The sequence below is a fragment of the Vitis vinifera genome, chromosome 10 (assembly GCF_030704535.1).
Source record: "Vitis vinifera cultivar Pinot Noir 40024 chromosome 10, ASM3070453v1".
Taxonomy (NCBI): Eukaryota; Viridiplantae; Streptophyta; class Magnoliopsida; order Vitales; family Vitaceae; genus Vitis; species Vitis vinifera.
The window spans coordinates 1301127-1327774 of record NC_081814.1 but is presented as its reverse complement, the minus strand read 5'-3'; the positions used below and the strand labels follow the sequence as shown (position 1 = coordinate 1327774).

The 26648-nt window shown below is 35.6% G+C and overlaps 4 protein-coding genes across 4 annotated transcripts; 1 reads left to right on the top strand and 3 right to left on the bottom strand.

Moving 5' to 3' along the window:
* Window positions 1-686: 686 nt before the first annotated feature.
* Window positions 687-2818, bottom strand: LOC100241818 (cytochrome P450 716B1). The gene is made up of 4 exons (XM_002266945.5): window positions 2236-2818; window positions 1701-2151; window positions 1377-1564; window positions 687-1048 (listed from the first exon to the last, which is right to left on the bottom strand). The coding sequence occupies exons 1-4, from the start codon at window positions 2731-2733 to the stop codon at window positions 743-745; spliced, it is 1443 nt and encodes a 480-aa protein (XP_002266981.3). The 5' UTR covers window positions 2734-2818; the 3' UTR covers window positions 687-742.
* A 1108-nt stretch (window positions 2819-3926) lies between these two features.
* On the top strand, window positions 3927-17261 carry LOC100246947 (uncharacterized). Its single transcript, XM_059740257.1, has 20 exons — window positions 3927-4735; window positions 5877-6345; window positions 6450-6535; window positions 6759-6872; window positions 6961-7149; window positions 7257-7322; window positions 7565-7621; window positions 8362-8484; window positions 8570-8686; window positions 10155-10262; window positions 10356-10473; window positions 10664-10801; window positions 11313-11489; window positions 11578-12395; window positions 13136-13313; window positions 13471-13712; window positions 14645-14834; window positions 16322-16547; window positions 16633-16788; window positions 16877-17261. The coding sequence occupies exons 1-20, from the start codon at window positions 4037-4039 to the stop codon at window positions 16962-16964; spliced, it is 4359 nt and encodes a 1452-aa protein (XP_059596240.1). The 5' UTR covers window positions 3927-4036; the 3' UTR covers window positions 16965-17261.
* A 2001-nt stretch (window positions 17262-19262) lies between these two features.
* Window positions 19263-20224, bottom strand: LOC100260546 (15.4 kDa class V heat shock protein). The gene is made up of 2 exons (XM_002271159.5): window positions 19915-20224; window positions 19263-19702 (listed from the first exon to the last, which is right to left on the bottom strand). The coding sequence occupies exons 1-2, from the start codon at window positions 20054-20056 to the stop codon at window positions 19434-19436; spliced, it is 411 nt and encodes a 136-aa protein (XP_002271195.2). The 5' UTR covers window positions 20057-20224; the 3' UTR covers window positions 19263-19433.
* Window positions 20225-20946: 722 nt separating this feature from the next.
* On the bottom strand, window positions 20947-23695 carry LOC100252085 (uncharacterized). Its single transcript, XM_002266855.5, has one exon. It carries the CDS (start codon window positions 23222-23224, stop codon window positions 21323-21325), a length of 1902 nt encoding a protein of 633 aa, XP_002266891.1. The 5' UTR covers window positions 23225-23695; the 3' UTR covers window positions 20947-21322.
* Window positions 23696-26648: the final 2953 nt, after the last annotated feature.

Below are 26648 nucleotides of genomic sequence, written 5' to 3'. Positions count from 1 at the left end.
GTTAAGTTACCAATTAATCTAAAAGCTTATGTCAATGTTAGACAACCGGTTAAATATTATATATTGTACCGACTTGTTTAGATTAAAGCTCAAAACTTCGTCTTATGAATAACTTTCTTTTGAGGTTTGCATTAAACTTTTAATTTATCTATGTTAGATTTTAGTAAAGTCTCAAAGAAAAGAAATCAAATGTGAAGTAAAATGATTTTCTTATATAATGAAAAATAGGAAAGAAATTAAATATAATTAAAAATTAGTTATGAATTTATATATTTTCAAGTATTTAATTTTAATAACAGTAGGTGAAATGATTTTTAAAAAGTATGTAAAAATAATTTATTAACTTTAATTTTCTTTTATTTTTCTTCATTTTTTAAAAAATTTCTTATTGTGCACATCATATTAATTTTAAATTTAACATCTCGCTTTAAGAACATCGTTTTTTAACAACTTTTTTAAAGTTACATGTGAGTTCAATTACTTTGATAAAATTATGACCATGACTTCTTAGTTATATAATAAGACTTCAATGTAATAAATTAAATACTTAATCTTATCAACTTTTTAATACTGTGAAGAAGGCTAAATATTCTCTTAGTTTACATGGGACAAGTACTAGAACATGGAGGAGAATCCCAAGAAGGTAAATGTTTTCACTTTATAGCTAAAAACAACATGGTGTGAAGATTACAACATTGCAATGACTAAAAACAATATATATAGATCTTGAAATTACATCTATTTATGGTGCAATCTTTGGCTCAAGATAGACTAATAGTCCTTGTTGAGGTATTGGCATTGGATCCCTAATGATAACATCCTCACCGTCGAGTAGTTTCCATCTAAATTGGGTGATTAAATAGTGAATTGAGACTAAGGATTCAATCCTCACAAATTCATATCCTGGACAAATCCTCATTCCTCCTCCAAATGGAACAAAATTGTAAGGTGGGATTGATGTCTGGTTATCGAATCGAGCCGGGTTGAATTTCCATTGATCTATAAAGATTTGATCATCCATATGAGTTGGACTTGCAGCCCAGAACACCTAATCAACAAACATGAGAAGTAGATGATGAGTCGATATTACTTATGTTAACACAACCACACATATAAATGGAATATACCAACATTCAAGAATCTATTAATCAAATAAAGATAAAAGAATTTCACAATTTTTATTCTTTCGTGAAACCTTAATCATAAGATAGTTAATTATGACATGACCGACAGATTTGTTATTCAATAAATAACAAAAAAAAAAAAACTTCAAATCTTATGAGTTGATCAACTAGTTCAATTCGTGACATGTAATGGAAATAATGGAAACTTGTATGTTTGATGAGCTGATAAAAATAATGGAAACTTTGACTTACTTGCCACCCTTTAGGAATCAAGTAGCCACCATACTCAAAATCTTTGAGGACTTTCCTGAAACCACCAAATATGGGAGGGATGATCCTCATAGTCTCCATTGCTGCTTTCCATGTGTGTTTCATCTTAGCAAGATCATCCCAATTGAGAAGCTCTCCAGAAACTTTGGTCTTTGCTATTTCTTCATGCTCTGCAGATGAGGAAACCAATTATCACAATACATCAATCCTTAATTAACATATGATCAAACACAATTGCATCTATATATGTATGTATGTATGTATAGACTCGTCTTTATATGATACAGGATATCACAATGGCTTTACCATGGACAATAGCATCATAAGCGACCGGGTCTTTTGCTAGGAACCATAGCAGGAACGTTAAAAGGCTTGTTGAAGTGTCATGTCCAGCAAACATGACAAGAATAGCATTATCCAAAATCTCTTCTTCGGTCATTGTCCTCGTCTGATCTGGACTGCTTTGGTGCTGGATGTTGAGCATGCAAGTGATGAAATCATCCTGTGGGGAAGCTTGCCCTAGCTCCATTGCTGATCTCTTCTCGTGTATGAGCTCACTAACCACTCTTCTGATCCTTCTGCTTGCTTTTAGGCCATTACTGAACCGAGTGAATGGCAGATTTATTGGTACAGAACATAGGCCTTGTGAGAAGAGGTGAAAATCATGAATAAGCATCTCCCTATCCTTCCCTTGTTCTAGACCAAATAGAAGAGAGCATATGATATCAAACATGAGCTGCTTCATCATCGGATAAACCTGCAGGATCAAGAAAAGTAGCACTACTTCCCTCATTAGCAATAACACAAAATTTGCTAATTAATGGGTCGAATTAAGGCTTACCTTGACTGTTTGGTGGCCCTTCCAATTCATGTCAAGATGTTGCCTAACCACTCTATCAATCTTCCCAACATACTTCTTCAAGGATTCAGGCTTCAAGAACATCCCGATTGCACCCCTTACTCTTCTGTGATCTTCACCTCTCAACTCTGTCAAATTCTTATCCCCCAATATCCTTCTAATCGGCTGAGGTTGCTGGTTCGCCAGAATCACCCCATCATTAGTGAATACGAACTTGTTTGCAGCTGCCCCACTGAGAAGAACAGTAGGAGTCCCAAAGAGGCTGAGCTTGGACACTGCCCCATACTTCTGAATTCTACTTTGAAGCCATTTTTCACCTGTGTTTTTTCTCAGAGCATGTAAGAAGCTGAAGCTTTGGCCTATGATGGGGATGCCTAGAGAACCAGGAGGAAGCTTTTGAGATACCCCCCTTCTTTCTCTAAGAAAAAGTATGATGAAGATTGGAAGAAGGAAGATCAACAGAAGGTTGAAGATTGACATTGCAGTACTGTTGATGGAGGAAGGACACGAGAGACACAAAAAGTGGTGAAGCTTTTGCAGTCCAAAAATGTTTATTTATTTTGATATCCTCTATGCTTTCGATTTGAATCTGACCATTTTTTAATATGATGTATAATGCTAGTATTGTTTTTGCTGTCTATCACTTATCTCTTTTGTTTGTTGCTATATCCTATATATATGTACCATGTAAACTCGTATGTATCCAAAACGATAACATTCACTTTCTGACTTTTGATTCGATTATATAGTTTGTTATTGATTTTAGAAACATTTTTTTATTTCAAATATTTTAAAATTTTTATCTTCTAAACATTTTCTAAAATCATTATAAAACATATTTTACGAGTGTGAATAACATTGTTTTAATATGAACTCTCTAAAAGTGTCATTGCAAGTAATTTTTTAAAATTTTAAAAATATTTTCTAAATTTTATTAAACAAGTGTTTTATGTGTAAATATTTTTAAAATAATCATTTATCAAGTATTTCTTCAAGAACACCATAAGTAAATTTTCATATTTTAAAAAATATTTCTTAAATTTTATTAAATGCCTATTTTTTTTTTCAAAAATATTTTTTAGTTTAAAAATATTTCTTAAAATTATTATTTAGTATACTGTAATTAAACTTAGGTGACGTGTATTCTTTTTAATCTAATATTAAATATAATTTACTTTTAAATTTCAATGGTTTGTTTTAAAACCATTTTTTTTAACTTTTAAATTTTTAATTTTTAATCAATATTTATAATTGAAAAATAAAACTAAAATACGGGAGTTTTTTCCCATACCTCTTCGGCCTATCCCATTTAATTTTAATTTTATTTTAAATTTTATAATTTATTGTATGAAAGCTAAATTTTCATTTTATATATGTTAAAAAGATAAAATAAAAATTAATTTATTTTTTATTCAATATATGTAATTTATTTTTCACAAGAATCATTTACTAATTAAAAATAAATAAATAAAGAAACCTATGATTCTAATGGTATTCATGGTCCTTTTATGTGTGCCGCCCGATGGGGATCAATCATGCGACGGACCATCAAACGTCGGTGGACCATCCTGCACCCGATTATTGAGGATACTTCTGTAATTTGAGGAAAGGGATCACGTGCCATGCAACGGTCTCATCACTTTAGCGCGCTCCTCGTCCTCCGCATTCAAATTCAAAATCGAAATCCCTCCGCGGACCATTTTTCCTTTTCAGACACCTCCCAGAAATCCCAGGAAACAAACAGAAAATCGAAGTCTGAGAAAGAAAACTCATTGATTCCACAATGGATGAAGAAAGTCGACGGCCATGTCCTTCGCCGTCACCGAATGTTTGTTGTTCTTCTTCTTCCTCCTTTCTCAAAGACATATCAAATTTCAAAACCCCAAAACAGTCCTCCAAGAACCCTAGTTTCCACTCTCCTTTCCCCCAATTTTTCACCGCTTCCAAGCAAACTCCTCGCTCTTCGGCTTCTGCGTTCCGGCACCGCCCGTCACTGGCTCCATCCTCGTCAAAGTCGAAGGCGGCGCGGAGGCTCAAGGCATTCGAGATGGAGCAGTCTCAATCGTCTCGGAAGGCGCAGATTAAGAAAGAAAAGTCGCTGAAGTCTCTGGCGAAATCGCTCACTGTTTGGCTCAATTTTTTGTTTGAGAACCCCGAATCCTGCGGTTGTGATGTTTCGCGATTGGTCGGAGTGGATCAGTCGCGTTCGGTGTTGGCCAACGGGAAGAGGGATAGCTGGCCAGGTGTCGGGGTCGGGATTAATGGGGCGTGGCGGAGCCCGAAGCGCCAGAGGGATTCTATGTGGCAAGGTGATGGTGGTGGTGATTCGGATGCGGGGATGTTTCCGAGTTTGATGTTCTCTTCCTTGCAGCTCTCTTTGAAGGAAGTTTGTAGTTTTGATGATTTGAAGCAGCGAATGAGGGTTTATTTGAGCTTGGGAACTTGCAAGGAGATTTTTAAAGTGATGACTCAAGTGGCGAAGGTAAGTCTCTGGATTTTGTTGTGCTTCCAAAGTGAAGAGAAGAAAGAAGTGAATGTGTGAATTTTTACATTTTTGTTGTTTTAATTTCCCGAAAATGAACAAAAAATCAGCTTATTAAGCTAAAATTTTGCATTAGGCTCTGTGGAGTGGAGGTTCATGTATTTAATTTTCCTTCCGTCTTTGATTGCAAGTAAATGGGGTTTGGCTTCTCTCTTTATTGATGCACAGAACATCTCCCATCATCTTCACTGGCGACATCACATAGTTGACATTCAAATCCACAGCCTTTGCCATGACTTGTGAACGAATTCTTCCACAAGCAAATTGAAATTCAGAAAAAAGGAAAATTTAAAGTATATCTAGTTGAAAGGAGCAATGATAAGAAAGTCACAACTGGATGCAAGGGGCAATGTGATAACAAAAAAGGAGGGGAGTATTTTGTTGAATGAATGGGAGAGACAGTGGGAAGGATAAAATTGAGTTGGATCCGGGTTTGCTGGTAGCACTGGTCACATCCTCTTTCTCCCCATCTTCTTGCTAGCATTGCTTCTCACACCTAATTGTGACATTCCTTTTTACTCTCTTTTGCTTTAGATGTGTTAATGGGAGCATAAAATTTTTATGTGGCTTGCTGAAATCTGTGGAATTGAATGCCAGTGACATGGTGTTTACATGTGAAGGGAGAGAAAGATGTCCGGTACAGCAATGCATAGGAGAGGAGCTTGCCATAGGAAATGGGGTTTATCAGTATTTTAACCAAATATATCATCTAGTGACTCATGAACTAGGTTTTCTCAGATATCTTGAGGAAATTTTTCCTGAAAGACCTGTGTGGCTTAGAAATGTTATCTACTATGCTGGGTTCTGATGTTTGAAGTGCAGAGAAAATCTTGTCCTTGTTAATGTTCTTAAACATGCATTTTCTAGCAAAATTCTGTGCTCTTCATTGGTTTATGATCTGCTAGAAAATGATTTTGGTTACCTTCCGTAATTTGATGAGAAATTTGTGATATCAAAAGTTGGAATCAAGTCAATACCTCTCAATGCAGCACTGTGTCATCAGTTACTAAATTTTTTTTAGTTTATACATGTAAAATGTTTGTTGTAATTGTTGAATCATGCTCTATGTCCTTATTCACAGAATATTGATGAAGGAAGACTAAAAATGAAGGCACATTGCCCCATTGTAACAGATGTTGGAATGAAAGAGAAGGCCATAAAGATTCTCATGTGTTATAACCCAATATGGCTCCGAATTGGCTTATACATTATTTTTGGAGGTGATTCCTTGTTGCCTAATGAAGACGTCAATTCTGATGAAGAAATCACATTATTGAAAATGATTATTGAGAAGCAGTTCTTCTCACATGTCGGTCTAGCAAAAGCTTATGCTTATAACAAATTGGTTGAGGGCCTATATCGACCAGGTTACTTTGAAACTATGGGGAATGTAATATTGAAGAGATTTTTGTTGCTTGTTCTTATTCTTGATAGAGCTAAGTCTCAGAGCTGTCTTCCTATTAAATATGGTATTGATGGGGTGGATGGGGGTTCTCCATTATTGTTTTCTCAACGGTCAAACATTAAATCAAGTCGTCAAATAATCCATGGTAATTATCCAAACCATTATTCTTCATTTCCATTTTTAAGTTCATCAATATGTGATGTTACTTAATCCATTATTATTTGACTTTTGTTTTTGGTTAAAAACTAGATTTCTTATCATCGGATATTATGCATGGAGAGGGTAATCTTCTTGCACATCTAGTGATTGTGGGGTACAAAGTATCCTATGAACAGGTATGCTGCTCAATCTATGTTTTATACTTTTTTTTTTTGTAGATGTGTATATGTGTCATTGTTGATATATTTAGGTGGGGTCATTAGTGTTTGCTTTTGAAGTTGTATCTCAACCTTTAGGTCCTTGTGCATTGATAACAAGGCATGAAATCAACTAACAAATGTTCATATAGTGTTTTAAATGGTTAATTTGCCAATAAAACCTCTGCCATGTATGTTGCAGTGTTGCCTTACCGAGTATGACTTCAGAGTGACAGATTTGTTTGACGATCTTCAAGATGGGGTGCGGCTCTGTAGAACCATTCAACTCTTGCTGCATGATTCCTCTATTCTCGTGGTTAGCCTCTTTTAAGTGAATTTCATGTGACCAACAATTATCTTCTGTTATTGACACATTTATGATTTGGTCCTTTGTTGTATGGCAGAAAATGGTAGTTCCATCTGATACCCATAAGAAGAATTTGGCAAATTGTGGCATTGCACTGCAATATCTTAAGCAGGCTGGTGTGTCATTATATGATGATGATGGAATGGTGATTGTAGGAGAAGATGTTGCTAATGGAGATAAGGAACTTACACTTTCATTGTTATGGAACATTTTTGTTCACTTGCAGGTATGTGATTTTTCTTTCTTCCAAACGTCCAAGATTGCTTAAACTAAGGAATCATTGAGGTTGCACTTGTTAACATCAATCGTTTCACCCTGTCATGTAATCTGCAGTTACCACTTCTAATCAACAAAACGTTGTTATTTGAGGAAATTTCCAAAATCCGTGGTGCTGATGTGGTATGTTTTAATTTGGATCCTTTATTTTAGCATGTCATTTTAAAAAATGTAGACCAGAGAAGTGTTGATGTCAGATGCTTTATGTGTACACATCCTGAAGAACAACTCAGCCTCGAATTTGAAGAATTGATCAAACTACAATCTTTTCTCAATTTTTGTTCTTTTTCAACTCCTTTCCATATTTTCTGATTTCCGTTCCACAAATTATATTTGAGCTCTAATTATTGTTTACCATTTTGCAGGACATTTCTAAAAATGATATTTCCTCTCCTTTGGAAATGCTTTTGAAATGGATCCAGGTATTCCTTCTATGTAAATTGCATTGAGTTATTATTTTCCTATTTCTTCCACCATTGGGGATGATGATGGGGTAGGTTCAGGTGGTGCATCCCTTTCCTGACCTTTGCCATTGGAATGGAACTTGTTCCAACTCTCCTACTTGAGCAGGGTCAAGTGGGGCAGTATAGAAAATAATACTGTGTGGGAAGTCATTAGAAAGCTTAAGTACCAGCAAGGTTCTATATAATGTCAGCATGATGTATCATGTGCATACACTACTATGTTTTCATATTTCTAGGGAGGGATGTTGTTAGAAGTAGAGAAAGGTTCCTTTAGAGGGACACAATCCTTTTCTTTTTTTTCAACTGTTGTACTTGTAGACTTAGTTTATGGTTGAATTAAGCTCAAAATAGTATTATTTTTCTATCAAAATGATTCCATTTTCGTGTCAAATGACTCCATTTTCGTGTCAAATGACTCCATTTGATAAAATACTGCTACATGACAATTCCATACTAACTTTTTGAGTCTCAACTGGAAAGTTTATCAGCAATGGCTTCGCAATGTTTCCTTTCTACTAACAGATTACCAATATGAAGCCAAGCTTGTGTTTGATAACCCATTCAATTCCCCAAGACAATGCTTGTTGTCTATTTCTAAACTCTAGTGAGACACGGTTAACACCTGTTTGCTCTGTGCTATTCTATATACTTATTTCAAAAATCATTTTCTTTTACTACACTTCTCATTTTGTTTGCAGGCGGTTTGTGAAGGTTACGATTTCAAGATTGAAAATTTTGCTTCCTTGGTTGATGGAAAAGCCATGTGGTGTTTGCTTGATTATTACTTCAGGAAGGAACTTCATTGTTCCCGTTCTTACAATGTATTGCCTTAATCATTTTCTTTTGTGTTGATCATGTTTTACAGATTTTCAATCATTTTGAATTATTGTTGTGATCTGTTCACAGGATCCTAATGAAAGAAATGGTAAAAAATCAATTATATCAGCTACTGATTGTACAGATGCAGCACACAACTTTATCTTATCACAGAAGCTGACAACATTATTGGGAAATTTTCCAGAGGTAAATATTCAGCATATGTCTAGTTCAAATTCTCATCCATTATGATCTATAGTTATTTGGCATGTGTTTATGCATTATTGAACTTTAACAGTACTCTGTGAACAATTAAAACATGTTCAAAACACATCAAGACAAATTCTATCAAAGCAAAATCTAAAAGATGATTACCTAAAAATATGACTATTCATACTCTATTGGACATTTAGGGAATTCTGCTGCTAGTTTGGAATGCATTTAAAGGCTATAAAGCAAAATAGGCCAGTGTAAATATGTCCGTACATTTGTGTGTTGACGAATGAATTGGGTTCATTAACAATTGGATGCAGAGAAAGCTATTTGAACAGTGTAATGGAGTACTATCAAATATGAAAGTGCCTTAAAATATAATATACTGGAACTCATGGAAATATCTGGTTGGTTGCATAACTTGCTTAAAACTGATATATTGTATAATTATGCTTCAAGGTTGGTTACAAGTTGAGCCGTGGGTTTATGATGCTTGGTTTTGCCAAACTTGCAAGCTAGATAAATCCAAGTTATACTCCTGTATATTGGGATTAGATTTCTATTCTAGTAATTAAATATCTCAGTTGTTTCAATCTATATGTGCTGACTAATAAGGCAGTTGCATTAACTTGCTTTGCTGCTTCATGTTTATTTATAAAAGTTTAATTTGTCCTGTTGGAAAACTAAAAAATCCAGGTTTGACTCTCAGTAGGGGACAAAAAAAAAGAGTTTTTAATTCTGAAAGAATCATCCACAGATTTGAAGGATCATTCTTAAGCTATTTGCCCATTCAGTATGGCTCCAACTTAAATATTTTTCATTTTGAAATATTTTTTTATCCTTTTATACGTCAGTATTCTTAATTTTATTTATAGAAATCTAACTAGCCCTAGAATCTCTTCATTAACCATAGAGATATTTGTGCAAAATGCCTCACATAGAAAAGGTGTAGCCAAATGAAGGGTTTTAGACCTTTTCCTAAGAAATCAACAGTTTTAATGAAACTTAAAATATCTCACTGATATGACATTTGTGCTAAATTGCCTTATGATACAATCATTTTGAATGACATTGCAATTGAAACATATCTAATATATTTAGAAATTATTAATTCCATACCCTCCTATAGACCCCTGAAGAGACTCTAGAAATTATCACGACCAATTGACGTTCGAACCCATGAAGTGGTGCAGGTCTTACATTGACAAAATAATAGGTAAGATATATATGTTTTTTTCTATTTTTTGTTGATCCCCTCTAGGACTTGAACCTAGGATCTCCCACAATCCCCCCAAACCCTTTCCACTTAAGCCAGGCCTCAAGGACACCAAAAAATATGTAAGATATGCTCCAAAACCTTGTAATTTATATATTATTAAATTGTTTCTGACATGTTAAACATTATATTCTTTTCAAATCTGGTTTAGTTCTGTCACCATTGTGCTGCAATATTCCTTTACAGGTTCTACAAACCAGTGACATCCTTGAACATAATGGAGCCTGCAATGATAGGTCTGTGGTAATTTTGTTGGTGTTCCTCTCATCCCAGCTGGTTGTCAAGAGAAATACAGTAAGCTCTAAGTATACTGTTCAAATATTAACTGGATCCAGTTAGTAGCTAGTACCATGATTGAGAAATTGCAACTATTTTTCTTCTCAACAGGATCAGCTGAATTTTCATAAACTCCTGGGATGTACTTGTCAAATTCCAGAGGGAAAACGCTCTAGTATGGGGCACTTGTTTATGAGTTACAAAGCAGTAGAGAACCAAGAAGAAACAGGTGGGCAAAATGCTGAAGGTTTTCATTGTTTATTTACTGGTAGTTTCCTTATAATAGATTGTGCATGCAGTTTAGGTTTATGTCTTGGCACCTCTTTTAGTTTGATGTGATTCACTGGCCAATACGGCTTAAACTAAAACTATTTGTTGCTGTTTTTCCTCCTTTTCCTCATATTGCTCTCTTCATACAGATACTGTGCAGAAATTTAAGGCCATTCAGGCTTGGTGGCAAAATATGGTTGAACAAAATCACAAATGTTATGTTAAACCAGTTGCTTCTACTTCAGAGTGCTTCTCTGCCGACAAATGCTGCACTGACATTCAAAGAGGTAATGATTCTGGGCTTTCTCTTGTTCTTTGGTGAAAGTTATCATCTTGACAGTGCTGTTTTGGTCCATCAAAATTTTATTTAACCTAGCTTCACCATGGTCTCTATGCTAAAGTTCAGATACTGGTGACTAGCATGAATATTTATTACAGTGGCTTCTTTAAGTTGACTTCACTATAGCATTCCCTACAGCCTTCCATCTCAACCATTGCACCTGAAGTTTTTGTTAGTCATCAGTTAGATCAGTTTTGCTGATGCTCTATCCCTCTCTTTTAAAGATAATTGAGATGGGCATGGTAGCTTCCTGGAAGTCAGAACAAATAAAATTGACATTGCCTTTAGTTTTCTGACTAAATTTCTGCTCTTAGTATAATGAAGGTGTATCTGTATTCCTGGTGTCCCTTTTTTGTTCTTTTGCTTTAAAAATTTTAGTGTCCCATGCAAATTTTTGGCAAATTTCTTCTTATTTCCTTTCTTCACCTGACAATTCAATCTCTATGCAATCTTTCAAGGAAATGCTGCAAAGCTTATACAGTGTTGTTTCAGACGATCAATTGAACATCACAAGTACCTCAAGATAAAACGAGCAGTTTCTTTTCTGCAAACTGTTATTCGAGCTTGGCTAACAGTGAAACAGAAATCAGTCGTATACAAATTCAGTCCCATCATAGTTCAGAAGTATTCATCTGGTATTTGCCAATCTTCAGAATTTTATTTATGCTTTCTCTTTAGATTAACCAAGTTTCTCATTTGAATAGCTTTTCAATTGTCCTACAGGAAGATTGAAACAGTTGGAAACATTTGGGAGATATATCATTTTCATGGTTGACAGGCATGGTTTTGTCAAATTAAGAAGTTCTACATTACTCATTCAGAAGGCAGTTAGGAGATGGATCTCTCGCAAACATCAGGGTAGAAATATGTTGACTCAGGATCCATCGTCTCCAGATCCTGTCAAAGCTGCTAGTTTTGATAGGAGATGTACTTATGAATGGACTTCCAGGCCTAAATACACTTGCACGCTTTCTCAGATGGAGAAAAGTTCATTTATTTTTCAAGAAAAGGAAATGAATGATCTTCGGATAAAAGCAGCTGTTAAAATTCAGCTTGCTTGGAGGAATTTTTCTGTCTGCAACTCTCACCGCAATGAGTACACTGCTGCAACTCAAATTCAGTGTTGTTTCCGAGGTTGGCTGTTGAGAAGGAGTTTTGTACAGAAAAAGCAAGCAGTGATAAACATTCAAAGTCATTTCCGTGGTTGGTTGTTGAGAAAGAGTTTTGTAAAGAAGAAGCAAACAGTAAGAAAAATTCAATGTGCTTTCCGTGGTTGGTTGTTGAGAAATTTGGTAAAGAAGCAGCAAGCAGCAATAAAACTTCAAAGTGCTTTCCGTGGCTGGTCATTGAGAAGGAGTTTTGTGAAGAAGCAACAAGCAGCAATAAAAATTCAAAGTGATTTTCGGGGTTTAAAATGTCAGAGGAATTTTCAGATTTACAAAATTGCCAGCAAGTCAGCCATCGTCATTCAGTCTCATTTACGTGGATGGATAGCTCGCAAAGCAGTTTGCAGACTTAGACATCAAATTGTTGTAATCCAAGTACGTTGTTCTCCACAATTTCTGCTATATATCTGTTGGGGTTTACTCATATTTAAGTGATTCTGAACTATCCCAGCTCATCATGGTGTTTTTCCCACTCTTTCCTCTTTACTATCTGTCTGTTTCTATGTCCCTCCCCCACTTCATGCTCCTGGCTCCTCCCATTTCTTTTTTAGGAAACGTCATCTCAATTAACAAATGGAAGAACAGAAGTTTTCATGTATCCGACCTTCATTTCCTGATTTCTCGAACTTTAATAATCTCCGGTCTCCCACAACCACCAAAACAAACAAAATGTGAATGCCTTAGCATCCATTAATCAAATAAATCCAGTGTTTATCTTATAATGGCTTGTAAGAACAAAAACAAAGAGCAAGACGCTTATTACAGCATCTCAGCAAGGATTATCAGCAATTTCATCTATCTCAAATTGTCAATTTTCAATGGTTGCAAGATCTATCAGATGGGACATGCTTTCTAAGAACTTAATGTCTTAACTTTCTGTTCTATGGTTGACATTAAAGCAACTAACAATGTGACCAATGCCAACATAGAGCTGCACATATTTGGCTTTTCTGGATATACTTTCTACCAATTGTCAATGATTGATGAATTATGAGGTCACAGACTATTTTTTTTTTTGGCTGAATTCCTTTAGGATTATCTTTCTATCATTGGTAGAATCTTTATTTTGCTGTGATTATTACACGTAGCACTTATGGTCCTTGAATTGAATCCAGAGTCATTGCCGTGGTTGGTTGACAAGGAGGGACCTTTTGCTCCAAAGAAAAGCTGTGATAAAGATTCAAAATGCTTTTCAATGTGTAAAATGCTGGAAAGCATTTCAATGCTACAGATATGCTGCTATTGATATTCAACGGTTTGTCAGAGGGCACATTACACGAAATAGACTCCTAGGTAATTGATCTATTCCATGAAAGCTTATTTTGTTTTTCATTTCTGTTCCTTCCCCCCCCCCCCCCCTTTTTTTTTAAGATGTATTGATTAACTCCTTATGAATATTTGACACATTGCTTTTCAAAATATAACTACATCCAGTATTGGGTTAATGCAGGGACTTCTAGCCTTCGTTCAGCCTCACCTAATGGTTGCACTTTACAGGCCTCAAGAGGTTGCTTCCCGAGTTTTCAATTAAAAATGCTACTGACTTCAGTTTTGAAACTGCAAAGATGGTGGAGAGGTGTTTTGTTGCTTAATTCAAGAACAAAATCAGCAATTATTATTCAGTCTCATATTCGTGGGTGGATTGCAAGGCGAGAAGCCACTAGAGAGAGGCATCGGGTTGTTGTGATACAAGTGAGATATCTCTAATTTCTAATATGCTTTCTTATGTTGCACTCCAGTTTTCATAAGTGATACGATCACCTAGATATGCTCCCACATATTTGAGTAGAATAATTTATGGTTCTTGGATTTGTGTGTTCTGTGGAAGCAATGCAAGTTTTACTAAAATGTGATTGGGTCCTTATTGAAGTTGTGAATTTCTCAAACTAAAAAACACTATTGCCTCTCATGTTTTGGTGCCATTGAAACATGGCTAAGGGAAAAAAAAGCCAAAAAAAGAAATACAAGAAAAGGACAGTTTTGTCACAAGTACTTAGGGTTGTAGCTTGGATCCCTCTCAATATTTCCTGTTATCATGGGCCATATCTTCTTTCAGATCATTGGCATCACTTTAATAAATAATTCTTGGTCACGTGTTGTTGAATTTAATAGGTTTTCTTGTTGTCCTCAGTGAACTTAGAGCACGGTCTTATCATTAGAAACAAATAACAAAAATGAGAACCAGCATATGCAGTCACCCACCCCAATTCTTACAAGGGGCAACAGAAGGGAAGAAAGAGAAACCACCTATACCCTGTTGTGGAGAACATTAATTTCTTGCAATATCACAGGACCTACCAAATTTGGCAACCAACTCCCCTTATTGCCTAGTAAACTTACTGCATGGGCATTAGAACCAATGTGTGGAGCATAGTTTCTTCAACATCTACTGTATCAACCTGGATTATAGTGATTGTAAGAATATGTTTATGTTGCTCTTTAGTAGGTCCTCATTTGAGTACACGTTTTGAGTTTGATTATTTTTAAATCTATTAGTTAACAAACATTTACTTTTCTGAATGAACATAAATGTGTTTGTTTTGGGAACTGGATTTACTCCATTCAGTAATATCTATAATTCGTTATGATATTTATTTGAAATTTCTTTTCCCCAACTTCTGTAGTCCTACTGGAAAGGTTATCTTGCACGGAAAGAGTCAAGGGGGCAGCTAGTGGATTTGCGTTTGAGAGTGCAAAAGTCTGCTACAAGTGTAGATGATGGCATGCGTATTATAAATAGACTTCTAGCAGCACTTTCTGACCTCCTGAGCATGAAAAGTGTCAGCGGCATTCTGCATACGTGTGCAACTTTGGGTGAGTGTTCTATACTACTTGTTTAGTAGTTAAAGATAAAGGCAGTCTTTCATACTGTTATCATTTATCTGGAACACAATGCAAGGGACTCACATCATTTAGCTTCAAATTTTACAAACTTTGTCCAATCATTTCTTCTCAGTAGTTGACTGGGTAAACATCCATTAAGAATGCTTGTGCAAGGATGAAAGGACATGTTCCTAGAATGACCTTGTGCAAATGGTGGGAGAAAAGACCACCATTAGTTTTTTAGTTTATTTTGTTTGTATGGTGCCTTGTCCAGTGCAATTTTTTCACATTTGAACTATAGTTAAGTGATTACTGTGTGAATTTGAAAATTTTCAAGCATTATTTATTTAGTTAGAGACATGGGTTAACAATGCATTGTGGCCTCAAAACAGTTATCATGTATATTTATATGTCAAAAAACAACCACCATTATGGATTTTGTACACGGCAAATCGCTCCATTATTTTTGTGGTATTCCCTGTGATCCTAGCTCTGATATATGAATATATATCTCAGTATACTTCACATTATCTATATGGTTCATGGATTTCTTTCAATGGTAGTATTGGTATTGAGTCTGTCTTCATTCCCCCTTGTTAGGACTTCACAGTTTATTCAGTGTTTTGTCTGAGTTTTTTGCAGAAGCAATATCATCAAAATTTTCTAAGGGCAAGTGCCCTGGCTCCCTTGTGTTCTTAGATGCCCTTTTCTTTTGGCTGGGAATTATGAAGATGTTCTGGATCCCACCACCCCATCCTCACCCTCCTCTCTTGGTCACTTGCCTTGCTTCAACTGTTTGTTGTATATTGGATAGATACTGATAACCTGGCTAGAATTGTGGTTCTCTCCCTTTTGTTTCATTTGTACTAACTGGTTCATGGATTTTAATTATTTAATGCTCTTCTATTGTTGTCTTCGGTTTGTTCTCTACACAGGAAATTGATTTGAATGTGTAATTAGTGATTTTTTTGGCAAGAATATCATGACTAGTACTTTGGGCGACCACCTAGTGCCTAGGTTCTTGATGGGGAAACCAAAATGTTGCCAACACTCAAAAAAGTAATTTGACAATTCTAGAACAAAAGCTCTCTTTCTCTTCCTTTCTTTTTTCTTTTTTAAATTATGAAGTTCTGCACAAAGCCACAATTGTGCATTCTTAGTTTTTCCATTGATATTGAAGGTTTAGCTCAGTTTTGTTAGAATTGTAAAAAATAAAAACCTGCTTGCTTTAGCTCAGTTTTGCTGCATCATTTTTTTAATCTGGAGATAGTTCTTCATCATCATGTCAACTTTCTCTTAGATGAAATATAAAACACTTGACCACGGCACATTCATCATCATTAAACCATGGAACAGTGTCAACTATTGCATAACTCATCTGTGTAAGGATTAAAATCATATTTGCTGTTATCACTGGAAGGTGTATCAGATTCAATTACTTGGGATTCTGAGTTAATAATGTCAAACTGATGTTACAGATATGGCCACGGCACATTCACAGATATGTTGCGAGAAACTTGTGGCTGCAGGGGCAATTAACACTCTACTGAAGCTGATCCGCTCAGTTAGCCGTAGCATACCTGATCAGGAGGTTTTAAAACATGCACTCTCTACTCTCAGAAACCTTTCCCACTATCCACATTTGGCTGAAGTGCTGATTGATACTCGTGGATCTGTAGAAACAATTCTCTGGGAGTTCCTAAGGTGTGCTCATCATTTGGATCATGACTCCAAAAATTCTATGTTTTTTATTTCCTTTCTTAACATTTTTATCAATCTTCTCTTTCAGGAACAAGGAAGAGGGATATTTCCTTGCTTCTGAGCTTCTGAAGAAGATATGTTCAAATCAGAAAGGTGTTGAAGCTTTAAGAAACTTGCCTGCTCTTTTGAAGAGGCTACACAACCTCACTGAGGATCTTAGCAGGAAGGCAAACAATGAGAAGAGGTTCGGCTTTGGCCATACCAGAGTTTTCTTCCATTATACTAACTAGGACTAGTAATTAAACTAATGCTCATTTGCTAACTTTATGCAGGAACATCCGGGGTCAAGCTGGAAGAGAAAACACAGAGAGGAGATTGAAAGAGGCCATGGAACTCCTGAAGCTGACCAAAAAGGGCTGAGAAGAGCTCAGCATTGAAGGGTAACCCTCTCTAACCTTCCCTCTTTGAATGAAAATGTTCCACGATTCTAGTTGGAACTGGGTCTTTGTACATTTCAGTTTTACCATTGAAATGAAATCAACCCCTGAACACAATGTGAAAGTTGTGTGGTTTATGGTGTGTAGGCTACAAGTGATCTGTGTGTGCATGAATGTGTACTGGTTGATATGGAGTTGATACAAATTGTTACTCCCATATGTCTACTGGGTAATGAATGTATGCATTTCTGGTAGAAATCATATTCTATTCCCTCATCAATTTTTATTTTTATTTTTTATTTTGTGGATTCTAGCATTTATATCAGGCATTCTGAACATATAAGATTAATAAATTTATATAAATTAAATGTGTTATTAATGGGTTCGGTTATCAATACATCATTTTCATATTAATTAAACGAGTTAAAACAGATGAGACGGATTGAACGTTCAAACCTTAACATTCTAATTTATTAAACGAATTATACAAATAGACATGATTATAATACACACATAATTATTCTCTTTTTTTCTTTCTTGAAACATTTATTCCCACGGTCAAGAGATGAGATAATCTTCATATTTAAAAAAACAATATCTACCTTATTAAAAAAATTACAAATGTAATTTCAGTCTGACATAATTACTTATACACTTTTTTTGGTTCAAGAAGCTCTTGGATGTAAAATTAGGATAAACAATTGATGGAAGATATTTTTTGCCCTAAAAAGATTATATTTCATGTTTATAGGAGATTACTATTATGAATGTGTTCTTTTCTATCATTGTTTTTGTTCTCTCTTTTTTTCCTACTTTGGTACAGCAAATCCCAACTAGAAAATCAAACCAGTACCAAAAGGCCAAAGGGTGATGTTACACCAACTTGCCTCTGAAGTGATAAAACAGAAAATCCTCTGGTATGCAACTCAGAAGGACAAACTCCACCAAGTCGTTGCTCGCCCTTTCTACTTCATCATTAAACCAAGCCTGCAACTGCCTCAAGTTGTTCCATATATTATTCAAGGCCCCACCTATCAAATCTCCTTTTTACACCCACTCCATTTGAACTTTTTAGGACAAAAATGCCCTTGAAGACAACCTCCCATCACTTTCTCTTCCAAAATGTTAGGGTATTTTTGTCATTGCCTTTTAAAACTGGGAAAAAAAAAAAACCTGTTTTGGATAACTGTTCTTAATTACATTTTAATAGAAAAATTTGTTTGAAAACTCAAATGTGAAATTTGAGTTTAACTATGTACAATGTGAAATTTTCATAATATTCTTTTTTTTTTTTAAAAGAAAAAAACAATTTGTATTTTTGGTCAAAAGCTTGTTAAACATGTCTAACAATAGTTACCAAACGTGCCATTATGCATTCTATTCATTTTTAAAGCAATGAAATTTAGGAAAACAAGCATTTTTTTTTCTTTGATAGGTAAGAAAAGAAGCAGATTTTTGGAGGCACCAAAAGGCAAATCATGATTTATAATGATGATGAAGTGAAAAAAAAAAAAAAAGGCATTTCTACTGAATTTTTACAATTTTTTTTGGGATTTGGAAATATCGACCAAAAGTTCATTGAAAGGGGTTGAATGGATCTGATCTACCAAGTTCGAATGCAGGCCATGGTGTTTAGCAGACGAGGTGTCAAGGTGTTCAGACCTGGTTTATGTTGGAATTTAACTATTTATACTTCGAAGAAAAGCCATGAATGAAAATGAAGAATGAAGATCTCTTGGAATCAAAATGGAGGATAAAATATCAATAAAAGAAAAGGGTTTTTAGGTTTAAGTTGAAGGTGATGAAAGTGCAGACTGCAGAAGATATTTTGGTGTACAGACTCAAATGGCTGAGCAAATTGCAATATATTTATTGCCACTGGATTAGATGTTAACACAGCTTAACCCAACTGTCTCCATGAAAAGTTAAAAGAGTCTGAGCCCTGTGGTCCCTGTGGCTGCTGAAAAAGACCAAAGATACTCGGATGAATCAGATCCTTCCTCCCTAAAGAAATATCTACCACCCACATGAAGGGGTTGCTTGGAAAGCCAAGGAAAATCATTCTGTTCATCTGTTCTGCTAAAATTGTAGGAACCCAGATTGTTTTTCCCTAGCCATGGAAGGAAAATTTCACTCATTTCTGGGAGAGACCGATGAAAATCGTCTCCTTGGAGAAGAAAAGACATTGAAATGAAAGGAAACATGGGATATAATCTTCATTCTATCCCACCCATTTGAACTAGCTGTCATATTGAACTTTAATTAGATCAGAAACCAAAGATTAATGGAGCAAAAACCGGTACAATCTGATACTTCATTGCCAGTTTTCATAATTTTTTATACATGAGAATACATAAAGCAATCTCCAAATCTAGCACACCCCCAATGCCTAGTATTTGTAATAACCAAATTTTTAGAAACTAGAGAACTAACTATCCAGGAAGTTATGAATTCAAGCTGCCCTTGCAAGAAGTTCTAGCTGTTCTGGTAAGTCTCCAGGATCAATATAGAATCCCCTCCTCACAAAAGATCTTGGCACTGTAACTGTCAAGACTCCATCCTCATACCCAGCTGAGATGCCATCGATATCTATCATATCTGGAAGCCGGAATTTCCTCATGAAGCTCTTTGCAGGCTTTGTTGATTCATCAATGGCCTCTGTCCGGATTATGAGGTATCTTGAGTCCTCAAGCTCCACTCTTATCTCCTCTTTCCTCACACCTGCCATAACAACCAAACCATATTTCAATACCAACAGAACCTGCCACAGGGAGAATCAATGAAAAGAAGAAGAGAAGGAAATAGGATTCAAAGATGGACAAATTCTTCTATCTTCTATGTTTTAAGGTTAGATCCTGGAAAGAACAAGGAGGCAGGAATCCATTGTTGAATAATTTTCTAAGCAGCTCCTTTCCTTAAGGCTAAAAGATTACCAGGAAGGTTGGCTGAGTAAATGTGAGACTCGGGTGTTTCGGTCCAATGAACATAGTTATCTGGGGTGAATTGGTAGGAAACAAGAAGAGGAGAGGTGAAGAGGAAATGCCAGGAAGAAGGCTGAAATGGTGAGAAGTCCATTGCTTTTCCGGGAGAGTTTTGGTGGCTACAAGAGCTGGGGATGGCCTATCAAATGGTGAAGAGAAGGTAGTTGTTTGACCTTGTTATAGATCAATCTGGGGTGTTGGGGGGCTTAGAATTGGAGGGTAATTGACTATTTTCCTCATCCTTTATAGCATAATGCCATCTATCCTGGGGAAATGGTGAATGTGAGGTCCTAATTGAAAGAACTGAAAAATGACAAAAATGCCCATAAATGGTTCTCTTTTAAGAGATGGCAAAAGTATAGCCATAAGCACTATACTGATTGTTGCCCTATATCCTAACAGTCTAAGCTTCTAAATAAAATCGATAGCTTAACATATTATCAGAGTTATGTTTCTTGAGTTTAAAGCTCTCCTACTAATTCCTCCATTTGTCCACCTCTCCATGTGTGAACATGGAGTTGGTTCAATTGGTGGATTATAACATGGATGCTCCTCAAACATTGTGGGATAACTTGCTTCATAATCTAATATGGGGTTGTGGAGGACATACTGTTCTAAAAACATACCAGATCCCTTGTTAGGGAGGAAATTATGGATGTTTTGAAGGACTTGACATTGATTTTAACTGGCGAATAATGATATTTGGTAGATTGATCTAACTGGGATCTTTGAGGGTCTGTCGTAATGAAAGAAAAGATTGCAGGAACTGACTACATCCACTTGCCACAGCCTTCTTTTGAGCATACAAGCAAAGGTGTCACAATCATCTACACTGATAGGAAGTTTTGAGACTTTCTGAAAGCTCAACAAAATGAGTTTCCACCAATCATGTCAACTGAAATGGCAATAGTCCCGGGTTGCCTTGCTTCAGCAGTCAATCCCAAAAATAAGTCCACTAGAAACTAGAAAGCAGCAGCATCCGGATGCCAAAAGTTATTTAGATTTCAGACTGGTATCTGTGTAAATAATACAAACAGATGCACCAATTTGCACCACTTGTATCAGGGCCTACGGAAGAAATCTGCTTAGAGTTCTCTGCTTCAACTGCTTAGATCAAAATCTACTCCACACATTACAGCTGTAGGACCAATAAATATGAAGTTTATGATAAACAAAACCCATGTTCAGATATTGAAAAAAAATAGCATAACAAGCTTCAACAATGACAATAATCATCTTGCTTCAATTACTGAAACATCCTCTACCATCTCTCAGGAGCAAACCAATAGTTATCTTCATACAACCAGAATTTAATAGGTGAGTAAACTCAACTAGTAGTTCAGTTTTTATGGTTCCCAACTCATGTATTCACTCCGAGCACAAAACCATTGCTATATGAAGGAAGATTGTTAGCCGGGCCATGATATCTCACTGGAGAGCGAAAAGGATTTGGTGTCACAGGATGAGTGATGTGCAGTCCAGCATTACGAAGAACCTGTTTAGCATTTGCACATGAAATTTCACACTGGTCTGTAAAGAAGGCTGGAATTCCCATGGATTTGATTAAATCAAGAGTTCCCATCCAACTGGCATAACACTCCAATCCACAGTTAAGTGCAACAACAACATGAGGAGGCGGCAGATAGGTCGCTTCCTCCTGGTAAAAACCCCTCACAAGATTCACCCTCACTCTGCTACTTATTCCCGAAGTTGTGCCCGACAAATTGGTTGGAACTTCAGGTCCCACCATCACTATCTGTATGTTGCCCAACCCATTGAGTAGATGACCAACCTCTGCAAAAGCTGGCATCCAATCCAACTCCCCTTCAGGTCCAAGGTAGTGAAGAATCACCTCTTTCCCTTTGAGTAAAAGGTTCTTTGAACTGGTACTGAGAGTGGTTAATATGTAATAAACTGTCAATGCATGTGAGAGAATGTCTGCAACAGGGCTTGACAATGACAGTGACCGGAGATTGTAGTACTCAGACCAACTGGAGAGAAGGATTGGACTTGACATCCCTTCTCTTAAAAAATGATTGTGAAAAGGTGAATCGCGAGGATATTCTTCATCATCCAGTCCACCCCATGAATCCCACAGCCCACCTTTAACAGGAAGGAGACCGAAAGGGCAGTGAGAATAGCAACTACACTTTCTCCTCCACATACCCTTTTGATGGATACCTAAGGATTCAAGCCATTTACATGGTAGATCTACAGCACATGGGAACATGAAGATTTTCATTGCCAACTCTTCTTCTCTTTCCATCATAGCTTTGTAGAGACCACACAAGCTTTTATGTGTCTCCTTCCAGTGTTGCTTCTGGCAGACAGGACTGCAGTAAATAACTGCTCGACATCGCCCACAACATAGGGATTGTTCTCCATGAACTTCTTTATCACACATTGCACACTGCCTCAAACCCACGGTTGAGGCCACTTTTGTATCAACAAAAACATCCTCCTTAGGCGGTTCTGCATATTTGGTAGGTGTTGAGCTAGCCGTTGAGCTGGTCTTTTCCTCATATGCCTGACCGGGTGGATGTGAGACTGTCACTGCAACAAGATCATAACCCTTGGCCATTTCAGGAGGCCACTGCACATCAACTGTTTCAATGAATGGCTCAAAACACATCAGCCTTGACCACTTTGGACCAGCTTCTTTATCTTGCTGAAGCAAGGGGTGTAACAAAGAAATGGCTTTCATGAAGGCATACACAAACCTAAGCTCTTCAAGAGTCGGATTCCTAAACTGAAGCCCACCTGATGACATGCACCGGGCAACATCAATAGCAGGAAACCGATCAGTCCCTGACGCTTCCAATGACAAAGACCTAATCATTCTCTGGTTTGATGGAAAAATTATAGACTCCAATTCATATGTGACCCTTAAAACCTCAACATTTGGAACCCGAATTGTCTCTCTAGAGCTGGTCATCCTCCGAGCATTATTTTCTGATCTGAACATAATAAATCCAAGATCCCCACCATCCCCTCCAATGAATTGGACACAAGGGAACGGCTGTTTCTTGCTGGACCAATCTGAATCTTTCCCAACTCGGATTCCAAACAAATGCCCAGGCCGCAACCTCTTCCATGGATCAGTTCTATAAAGAGCCGCTGCAGCTCTAAATATCGACTTAATGAAAGCAGGAGCAATGCCTTCTACTTTCATAAGACATGTTCCAGATCCAGGACCCAGTCCAGGACCAGAACCAAACTGCTCTTGGAATCTCCCAAACAAATTCTTCAAATGCAAATCCATTTTGAACCCAGTGACAGATCTAACTAACTTCTTTGAAACCCTTAAACCCTAAACGCCAATCACCCAACACAAAGCAATACTTTTTCAATCAAGCATAAAATTCACAATTCACAGTGGGCGTGATCTCAAATGATGAAAAGCACCCTAAAGCTCTACTGGGTAGTGAAATTATCCAACTATAACAAATGGGTTTTCTTCTATCATCAATCACAACCCCAAAATTCTTGAAATTGCAATTACATGAATCAAAAGTTTAGCCTATGAGTACAATGAGAAAAGCCTGTAGAACATATGAAAATTTCAAACCTTCGAGGAAAATATCAAAACTTTGTACCAGTAAGGAAAGTGGGGGATGAAGGAGACCTTGGAATTGATCGGATCTGGAGAATGTGTAGCATGAGAATTAGTATGTAAATGGGACGAATAGGGAAGTAAAAGCCCAGAGGCAGACTGGGAATGACTGAAAGTAGTTTAAATATCTGACCCCAAAAATATATATATATTACTAAATAAAATAAAATAATTGTTAAAAAAACCGAAAAACAAAAAACAAAAACAAAATTATGGAGAAATAAGTTATTAAGAATCTTAAAAATATTTTTTGTAATTAGCGAGATTAATGAAATTGATAAATAAAATGGATAAAAAAAAAAATTTCACTATTTCATAAACACTTCTCCATTTTCTTCTTTATTTTTTCTATGACTCAATTCATTTTTACAATTTTTTTAATTACTATTATCATCTAAAAATCAATTGATGTTCGTGACATTCGACATCACACTCGATAGGCTTATTTTAAGAGTTATTATTTGGGTGATTCATCCTCAAACTTATCAATTCTTGGATCTGGCTTTGATCATCTCATCTGAAAATCAATTGACATCCAACGATGGTAGGTTAAACTTTTTATAACATTTAAAATCACAACCTGTTATTATAAGAACCATCATTTAGGTGACCCATCCCCGAGCTTAACAGTAGTGACATTATTGCATCATAACAAAATCCTCCATCAATTTCTTTTTAAATTACGTATTTCAATTTTAGTTATTGTATGTTAATATTTTATAACCCTTTTTGGTTATGTACCATTTCCTTAACTAGATAAATTAAAAGTTTTCAAAATACCAAACTCGCATTAAAATAAAAGAAAATATATTAGGAAGCATATTACAAATCTAACTAAATATTATCTATCAATTTCATGAGTCTCTTTTAGTGACCAAAATGTTTAATAAGATCGTTTGTAAAAGCATAGTCTAGGATTAATGATTGAATTTTATGACGTTGAGCAATAAACTCATGTAATAGTGTTGGCTCTAGTCTAACTATGTCGTAAGTTCACCATACTTACTTTGAATGGTCACTGTGTGCCATATGCATACCAGAAAAGACACGTCATATCTATATGATGCATCTAATGAATTGGACTTTGACCATCTCATACAAACACCAATTGGTGTTTGATGATGGTAGACTGAGAGGGTGTTTGTTTTTTTTACTTTTTGTTGAAAGCAATTTATTTTCAGAATTTGGATTGTTTGTTTTTCTACTTTTTCATGACTTATTATAAATTTTTATTGAATAAAAAAAACAAATATATTTAACTTTTTCTAAATAGAAAAAATAACATATTGATTTTTTTTTACTTTTTAATACTTAATAAAAATAAAATACTATAAAAACAAACAACCTAATATTTAATACTATTAATCATTAAGATTATATTTAGAATTAAGTAAAAAAATAAACACCACCTAAGCCTTTTATGACATTAAATTGTGGCTTTAACTTATGAGCTTAGCTTTTATATTAATTCTTGAACTGAATTTTGATTATCTCATTTGAAAATTAATTGATGTTCAATGAAGGTAGGCAAAACCTTTTATAATATTCAAGTAACATTATTTGGGTGACTCATTATCCGGTTTAAATGACATTATTAAACATCAATACAAAGTATTTAATGAAATTTCAAATTAATTGAATTAGGTGTATTTCAGCTAAAATTTCAAAAAGGTAAATGAAATTAATTCTATTAATCTTCAAGTCTTCTTACCAAGATTCGTCTCAATTTTTAATTACATTTTGTCTTACTTTTTGGAGATAGGTGAAATATTTAAGTTTTGTTGCATGTACGTTAAGGGATCATTTTGAGCTTATGCACTTGACAATAAAATCATTAGCATTTCTCAACTTCTATTTTGTTATCATCAAAATCGGAATTACCTATTCATTATATGAACAAAATCTCATAATGTTAAATATTTTTATTTTAATTTTTTAATAAAAGATGATAGTTTATTTTAAATTTTAAAATTTTAACCAAAAAAAAAAAAGGGAAAGTTGTGTTTTCATGGACCAATTTGTTAAATATATGGTTTTTGGAACCCAGATTTATGGAATATGAAAAATATCTTTCAATGTGGAAACTTATATCAGATTCATGCACTCTGAGCCTGCTGTTTTTTTTCTACCGAAATTGCCCCTCCAGGTATCCACATCAGCAACCCATCTCAGCACGGGTTGAAACTGAACCGATTGAAAACTCCAAAATCAAATGTTGAGCTTCCCACAAAAACACCCTAGCCGATAGTTCTTTCTTCCCTCTTTCTCATTTGATACCCATTCCTCTCAGTTGTCTTCACTCCGTCACCAAGGCGATTTGAGATTCCCAGAAAAACGGTGTAGCCGACGCTTCAAGACCCTTGCCGACGGTTTTTTCTTCCTTCTCTCTCATTCCATACCTATTCCTCTCATCTGTCTTCACTTCATCACCGAGGCGATTTGAGCTTCCCAGAAAAACGGTTAGTTCTTTTTTCCCTCTCTCTCATTCCTTACCTGTTCCTCTCATCTGTTTTCACTTTGTCACGGAGGCGAAGCAGAGAACCGTGTAGAGTGTTAAAAAAGTTCTGTCATTTTAGTTGAGAAGGGCTTAATCCCATTTGTTTCATCTCAGATTTTCTGTCTCGAGGTAACGCATTCCTTCCTTCTGTCATTTCAGTTGAGAAGGGCTTAATCCCATTTGTTTCATCTCAGATTTTCTGTCTCGAGGTAACCCATTCCTTCATTGTTTTGCATTTGCATTTACATTCACGTAAATATGTTGTTAGTGTGGGTTTTTTATGAACTAGGTGTGGCTTAAATGTTGGCATTTAGGAGTTGGTACTAAATTTTTAAATCTATTCGTAATAAATCATCATCATTTTTTTTCAATTCCATGCGTTTTCTGAGTTTTTACTGTTTTATTTGGATTGGCAAATTCTCGAAAATCTGTTGTTTTGATATAAAATGAAGGCAAGAATATGGGTTGGGAATTGTTTTTGTTGTGGTTTAGAATTGGGAAAAACATATTTTGAATTGGTTTGCCAAAAAAGGAATTTTTTTTTCCCCAAACTGTTTTTGGGTATTGGGAAACAAT